Source organism: Oncorhynchus keta, chromosome 17, assembly GCF_023373465.1.
Source record: "Oncorhynchus keta strain PuntledgeMale-10-30-2019 chromosome 17, Oket_V2, whole genome shotgun sequence".
NCBI classification, from domain to species: domain Eukaryota; kingdom Metazoa; phylum Chordata; class Actinopteri; order Salmoniformes; family Salmonidae; genus Oncorhynchus; species Oncorhynchus keta.
Window position 1 is genome coordinate 50,458,884 of NC_068437.1, and position 7,823 is coordinate 50,466,706.

General features: G+C 49.3%; 1 protein-coding gene across 2 annotated transcripts in view; it reads right to left on the reverse strand.

Moving 5' to 3' along the window:
* Positions 1–6,175, reverse strand: part of LOC118395986 (PDZ domain-containing RING finger protein 4-like) — a 361,188-nt gene extending 355,013 nt beyond the window's left edge. The window contains exons 1-2 of one of the 2 annotated variants that reach the window (XM_052466321.1): positions 5,031–6,175; positions 4,677–4,811 (exon numbers count right to left, since the gene is read on the reverse strand). In XM_052466321.1, coding sequence (XP_052322281.1) covers positions 4,677–4,811; positions 5,031–5,477 — 582 coding nt within the window. In that variant the 5' untranslated portion in view covers positions 5,478–6,175. The remainder of the gene's footprint in view (positions 1–4,676; positions 4,812–5,030) is intronic. The other variant, XM_052466322.1, reaches the window with a different exon arrangement.
* Between the last annotated feature and the right edge of the window lie 1,648 nt (positions 6,176–7,823).

Genomic DNA, 7,823 nt, shown 5'->3' on the forward strand with positions numbered 1-7,823 from the left:
GCCTTCCCTTCCTCCGGGCTGCCCCCAGCCTTCCCCTTCTCAGGGCTACCCCGACCCCCAGCCTTCCCTTCCTCTGGGCTACCCCCCTCCCCCCAGCCTTCCCTTCCTCTAGGCTACCCCCCCCCCAGCCTTCCCTTCCTCCGGGCTACCCCCCAGCCTTCCCCTCCTCAGGGCTACCCCCCCCCTCCCTTCCTCTGGGCTACCCCCAGCCTGCCTTCCTCTGGGCTACACCCCCCCCCAGCCTTCCCTTCCTCTGGGAAGGGAAGGCTGGGGGGGGTACCCCTGGGGGAGTGGGGGGAGGTAGCCCAGCCTACCCTTCCTTCTGGGCTACGCCCCCAGCCTCCCTTCCTCTGGGCTGGGGGAGGTAGCCCCCTTGTAGCCCAAAAGCTATAATAATGAAGGCATGAACCTACAGAGTAAATTTAACCGCACCCAGTTTTAGTCTGCTTCCCTGGTAGGGATATGGATCCTTTGTAAGGCAGGAGTGACTCAGCCTGTCCAAATCATACTGGTCTTACTTCAGTTAGTCCTCTTCAATAACAAAACAACTGACTGACTCTCACTGTCCTCATTGACTTCATGCTCTGGGAAGGCTGGGGGGGTAGCCCAGAGGAAGGGAAGGCTGGGGGTGGGGGGTAGCCCAGAGGAAGGGAAGGCTGCGGGTGGGGCGTAGCCCAGAGGAAGGGAAGGCTGGGGGGTAGCCCAGAGGGTAGGAGGAAGGGAAGGTGCGGGTGGGGGTGGCCAGAGGAAGGGAAGGCTGGGGGGGGGGTAGCCCAGAGGAAGGCTGGGGGGGGGGTAGCCCAGAGGAAGGGAAGGCTGGGGGGGCTAGCCCAGAGGAAGGGAGGCTGGGGGGGTAGCCCAGAGGAAGGGAAGGCTGGGGGAGGTAGCCCAGAGGAAGGGAAGGCTGGGGGTGGGGTGGGGGCGAGCCCAGAGGAAGGGAAGGCTGGGGGGGGGGGTAGCCCAGAGGAAGGGAAGGCTGGGGGGGGGCGTGGCCCAGAGGAAGGGAAGGCTGGGGGGGGTAGCCCAGAGGAAGGGAAGGCTGGGGGAGGTGTAGCCCAGAGGAAGGGAGGCTGGGGGGGGTAGCCCAGAGGAAGGGAAGGCTGGGGGAGGTAGCCCAGAGGAAGGGAAGGCTGGGGGGAGTAGCCCAGAGGAGGGGAGGCTGGGGGCGGTAGCCCAGAGGAAGGGAAGGCTGGGGGAGGTAGCCCAGAGGAAGGGAAGGCTGGGGGAGTAGTAGCCCAGAGGAAGGGAAGGCTGGGGGGGTAGCCCAGAGGAAGGGAAGGCTGGGGGGGGATAGCCCAGAGGAAGGGAAGGCTGGGGGAGGTAGCCCAGGGAAGGGAAGGCTGGGGGGTAGTAGCCCAGAGGAAGGGAAGGCTGGGGGGGGTAGCCCAGAGGAAGGGAAGGCTGGGGGTAAGGCTGGGGGTGGGGGTGGGGGGGTAGTCCAGAGGAAGGGAAGGCTGCGGGTGGGGGCGTGGCCCAGAGGAAGGGAAGGCTGGGGGGTAGCCCAGAGGAAGGGAAGGCTGGGGGAGGTAGCCCAGAGGAAGGGAAGGCTGGGGGAGGTAGCCCAGAGGAAGGGAAGGCTGGGGGGGGGGTAGCCCAGAGGAAGGGAAGGCTGGGGGGGGTAGCCCAGAGGAAGGGAAGGCTGGGGGAGGTAGCCCAGAGGAAGGGAAGGCTGGGGGAGGTAGCCCAGAGGAAGGGAAGGCTGGGGGAGGTAGCCCAGAGGAAGGGAAGGCTGGGGGGGGTAGTAGCCCAGAGGAGGGGAGGCTGGGGGCGGTAGCCCAGAGGAAGGGAAGGCTGGGGGAGGTAGCCCAGAGGAAGGGAAGGCTGGGGGGTAGTAGCCCAGAGGAAGGGAAGGCTGGGGGGGTAGCCCAGAGGATGGGAAGGCTGGGGGGGGGGATAGCCCAGAGGAAGGGAAGGCTGCGGGTGGGGCGTAGCTGGGGGTGGGGGCGGGGGCCAGAGGAAGGGAAGGCTGGGGGTGGGGGTGGGGGCGTAGTCCAGAGGAAGGGAAGGCTGCGGGTGGGGCGTGGCCCAGAGGAAGGGAAGGCTGGGGGGGGTAGCCCAGAGGAAGGGAGGCTGGGGGAGGTAGCCCAGAGGAAGGGAAGGCTGGGGGAGGTAGCCCAGTGGAAGGGAAGGCTGGGGGCGGTAGCCCAGAGGAAGGGAAGGCTGGGGGGTAGCCCAGAGGAAGGGAAGGCTGGGGGAGGTAGCCCAGAGGAAGGGAAGGCTGGGGGAGGTAGCCCAGAGGAAGGGAAGGCTGGGGGGGGTAGTAGCCCAGAGGAGGGGAGGCTGGGGGCGGTAGCCCAGAGGAAGGGAAGGCTGGGGGAGGTAGCCCAGAGGAAGGGAAGGCTGGGGGGGGTAGTAGCCCAGAGGAAGGGAAGGCTGGGGGGGGGGTAGCCCAGAGGATGGGAAGGCTGGGGGGGTTAGTAGCCCAGAGGAAGGGAAGGCAGTGTGAAGAGTATCAGCTGCAGCATCTACATCAAATGTTCTCAAGCTGCATGAAAACAACACCACCTGGCTCATTGTATATACATGTACAGTACCACTGCTCACAACAAACTGTCACAATGAGATGGGACTTTGGCAGGCTTATACTTGAAATCCCCCTATCACAGCACAGCCTCTCTTCCTCGTGGACTAGTGCTGTTGGTTGTAGACAAGGACTCAGGGTACTTCACCATCACAGAAACATTCCAAATGAAGTGAGCTCTTACCATTAGTAAGGTGTAACAACAACTTCCCAGACAATTTGACTGAGACAAACAACACTACAACTGTGGAGATTATGAAGAGAGAGTCTGATAAAAGACAAAGCAACATCAGGTTTAAAGGTAAATCCTAAGAGATGTTTACCAGTTCCTGTCACAGAATTAAATAGTATGATATTGTATCTCTACAGTTGCTCATCATTACAGAGCAAGAACTAAAGTCAATTCCTTTGGGATTTTGACAAAATGGAGGAAACTCAGGTATTGGCAAACACGTTCATGAAAACAACAGCAGAGGCAATTACAGATCTCATCTGGCTTATCTAGTGGAAGTGTTTAGCCATGATAAAAGTCTGGAAGTAGCTGTGTGTGTGTGTGTGTGTGTGTGTGTGTGTGTGTGTGTGTGTGTGTGTGTGTGTGTGTCCCTCTCCAGAGCTGCCACCACAGAGTAAATCATTTTCTCTATTAATCAAAAGTGAGTCTAGCTGCACTCTCACAGCATGCTAGAGGCCATTAAACATACTTTATGTGACCATTACCAGAATTAAAACTACCCACACCCTCCCCTCTCCCGCTTGGCCCCAAACAAAACACTGTCTCCCTGGTCAGAGAAAGCCAATAACACAGGCTGCGTCCCCAAATGGCACCCTATTCCCTAGTGCACAGCTTTTCACCAGGACCCATAGGACAAAGGGGGAAATTAGTGCACTATGTAGGGAACAGGTAACCATTTGGGATGCACAAACAGAATCTACCTCAAAGTGTTCTCTGACAGAAAGTCTATTGTCAGGATAGCAAGCAGCAGGAGCCAAGAGAGAGGTGGTTTGATATGGGCTGAAACCCCTAGACCACACTCATTCAATATCAGTTAGATCAAACTATTATAAGTGTAGACATAGTTTAAGGCTTGAAAACAACTTGAGGAATTTAGCAAATTGGAAAAAAGGAAATATACCATTAATGACTTAGTCTAAATGCAAAGTAACAGGCATTCATTTACTAGTCCATAAACAAAGAAAACAAGATTACAACTTCCCCTCACATTCCTCTCCATCTGAACAATCAATCATTGTAATGACTTGGGATGAAATCTGACCGGGTGCTTAGTTGACACCAACACCCTGAAAACAGCCACAATGACCTGTATGAACGTGACCAGGAAATACACCCGATCCTCTGCGACCCATCAAAGACCATTCTTTGGGGTCATGTTTCTCATTTGAAGTTGGAACAAAACTCAGCAGGAGAAGTAGTTTGTCATGTACTGTTTTGTCTGTCACTCTGTCCACTTCTGTGTAAAAGTTACAGGTTAAAGGTCAGAAACAGGGCTGGGCTTGATTCACAGGGTCACAGTAAAAGCTATGGAATTTCCCACAGACAATTTTTAAAATGACAAGCTTACTGTTAGTGGGGAAAAACTTTGATTGAAAGCACAGTAAGATTTCCATACGTACTTAGGCCCATCGCTCCTCAGGAAGCATAAGCCACCACATTTTGTGTTTGTTTCCATTTGTGATTTTTAACAACCTGAAGTGGTCTGCTTTGGGATGGAAAATTGTGACATAATAACTCCCCAAGCCACCATTTTATTATCATCTATGAAATGTAACTATCCTACTTCCTGAAGAGATAAAAGAGGAATTCAAAACACTCTCAGCATGACATTTACCACACAAAACAATGAAGGAAAGGGTGTGAACTGAGCTTACGGTCTATAAACTCTAACTAAGCTTCAGAGCACTACCACTCAATACCGTAACAGTGGATGGGATCCCTAAAGTCAATGTTTGAACAAAGGGTTGTCTGACCGGGGGAAAGCCAAGGTATTGGCAATAGGCTGAATTGAATAGGTCTGATGATAACTACGGACGGAATCCCCTCAGTCACAAGGAGTCAACGATGTGCTCTGAAAAGACTAAACCTCACAGTAGAGTAATATGCTGAGTGGGTAAAGCCACAGTACAGCTGTGTAATCACCTGTGTTACAGTGTTGTGATGGTTTACCTCTGGTACCCCGCCATGCTCCTTCAGGTCCTGGAGCCCGAACACTGCATCAGTTAGACCCGGATCAGACACACAGAGTCCAGGGGCCCCCGAGTTACTCTGTATAGGCTACATTATCATAAGGGAAAAGTGATGGAGGCTTGGTGTCAAAACTGTATACTCTTCAATTAATGGCTTCTATTTCTTATTAAAAATAGCTAATCATTTTGCTCGATAATGAATGAAACATCAAGTATTTATCTCAAATACAGTTGTTTTGTGTGGTAGCTTACCTAGGCATTATGAAAGATGCTATATCAAAATCAATACTTGTTTACTATTCCTCACCTGCTTGTAATGTCCAATAACCTGTTCGGTTATGTTGTTGATATTCAACATGTATTGGTGTAACTTTCGCTTGTACTTCAAAGCAGTCAGCTGTGCTTCGCTCTGGATGGAAGACACCTGGGCGAGGAGGGATTGCTCTCTCCTACCCCACCTGAGCCTCTGCATTCGGCCTTCGTGCTCCATGGTAGCGCTTCTCTCCTGGAGCCCATCATTCAGCATACGAAGCGCATCCAAACAGCAATGGTCTCCCTGGACAATGTCTGTATGGGACAAGAGAAGCCCGCATCCTTTCTGACAGATACCAACATCTCTGTGGTCAACATCTCTGTGGTCAAAGTCAGATTCTTCTTCTTTCATCATACGCGGCTCATTGTCCATCTCGCCAGAGTTCAAAACCTTTCTGCAACTTTCTCTGTCCTTGCATGGATTTAGGCAGTCGGCGCACATGATCAATTCTCTTAGCGGGTCCGGAGTCGCGTTGGACGGTGTTGGAAACAGCCTCTGCAGTTGCAACGTAAACAAGTTGTCAGAAGTTTGGTCAGGTGTAGATGAACAAACAGATGAAGCTGCAGACTATACTGAATGTGCGTAAAATCAAAATCTGAAAACAGCCTATATTAACGCAGGCAATAGAAATATATGCGCTTAATGTCGACGTCACTTGCTCACTGTACATGGACTGGATCACTTTTCACCTCCCACTTGTTGCTGGAGTTGTAGTCTAGTCTACTCATCCTTGCTTATCCTTGTCTATTCTCAATATGAAGAGAGAGCAAGAGAAACTGCGTCATGGATGCATTTCCCTATCCATAATAACGAAAAATTGGTGGTAAGCTAGTATATGCCTAGCACTGAATACATTTTAGACTAAATGGGCTACAATACAGTGATTTCCATTCATGTATTATTTTCAATTGAACCACCAGAGGTCGCCTAAGCCTTCAGATACCATGGTTTGCAGACTGTTGGATTAATTAGTTACCACAACTAAACAGAGACCTACCTACAGTATGTAAACCCTTATTTATAAATAATAATTCATTATCTATTCTAATTTAGTTTGAATGCTCTACAAAATAGGCTGCACTGTAGCATCATCACAGATGGTATTTTGGGACCCCCTACTTTACACCAAATCTCTGTAATATAATATCTGAACAGGGATCTCTAAGTGAGCCTGAACCCATGACTTACTGGCCTATAGCCCTCTGTCTACTCACCATCTAACTGTCGAACTCAGCATGACAGAGTACAGGCACCTCAATCTGAGTCTGTGTCTGGAGTAAACATACACTAGGTGGCATCACTCTGGGTGTGTGTTGTGTTGTCTGACATGTCAGAGAGAGAGAAAGAGGCTGGCTTTCCAAAGACAATATTCTCAGACCTGGGATGTTTCCAACTGTCTGAAGAAATACTTATAGTAACCTAGGCCATATGTCTCTGATATACTATAGTGTTTACTGCTGCCACTGGTTTGAGTGTGCCTGTCTGTCTGGTGTCCGGTGCTTGACTTGGACAGGAGCTCACCAGAACTGAATACCGGCCCCTCACATTGTCTACTGCTTGAATTCCTGCACCTCTTACAGAATAGGCCTTAAAGTACGGTGGAGTTCCTGCACCTAAATATAAACACACTACCGGCACTCAAAATGAGTACCGGCACCTATTTCAGTCCAAGTCAAGCACTGCTAGTGATTTCACACCACACTGCTCATGGTCCTCCTCATACATTTGAGGAAAAAAGTAAAACAATGAAACAAATCCTCTTTGTCAATAAATCTAATCAAGGCAGTCAGATTAACTTCCTTGTAAAACAATCAAAGTTTGTTGTACATGGCAATTGAAGTGTACTTTTTGAACTCTGGTTCTTGCAGATTCTTTCAGATTAAACTCAGTAGGACGTATCTGTAAATCTGACAATCTTATTTCCCTTAGGAGGTGTAGCAACAAATTATGTCAATGACATCAACAACAAAACAGTGCAATTGGCAGAAAACCAACTGGGATTTGACATATCACAGAGAGGCCATATGTTCCAGCTGATAAGCCAATTGATGTGATTCACACTCAAGGAAAGGCTGTTCATCTCCTTCCTTTTCCCATAATCCTCCTGTGTATGTTCATATGTGTGCAGGACTAAGAACTATTGAAGCCCTTTTGACCTGCAGGAATGTTCCTTGTCTTAATATGAATCTAAATCGAACCAATAGATAGACTATTTAACAAAGGGGAAATGACACCAATCATTTTGATCTGAAATCATTATTGGATACAAGTTGGGAAGCAAAAAAATGTTTACTGCTGTTTCAGGTTCTGGCATAAAATAAAATAGGCTACTATCTTGAGATAACTTGTGTTATCTATAATGGAACACAGAGTTGCAACGATATCTCTGATCTCTCATCAGCTCTAACCTCTGGTAGTGAAAAGTGGCAGCTTTCTCCAGAGATGTTGAAGAAATTGTTATTTCAAATAAAGATATTACAACAAAAACAGTCCATCATTAGATTTATTATTTTTATTTTTTATTTCACCTTTATTTAACCAGGTAGGCTAGTTGAGAACAAGTTCTCATTTGCAACTGCGACCTGGCCAAGATAAAGCGTAGCAATTCGACACATACAACAACACAGAGTTACACATGGAATAAACAAAACATACAGTCAATAATACAGTAGAACAAAAGAAAACAAAAAGTCTATATACAGTGAGTGCAAATGAGGTAAGATAAGGGAGTTAAGGCAAAAAATAGGCCCTGGTGGCGAAGTAATTACAATATAGCAGTTAAACACT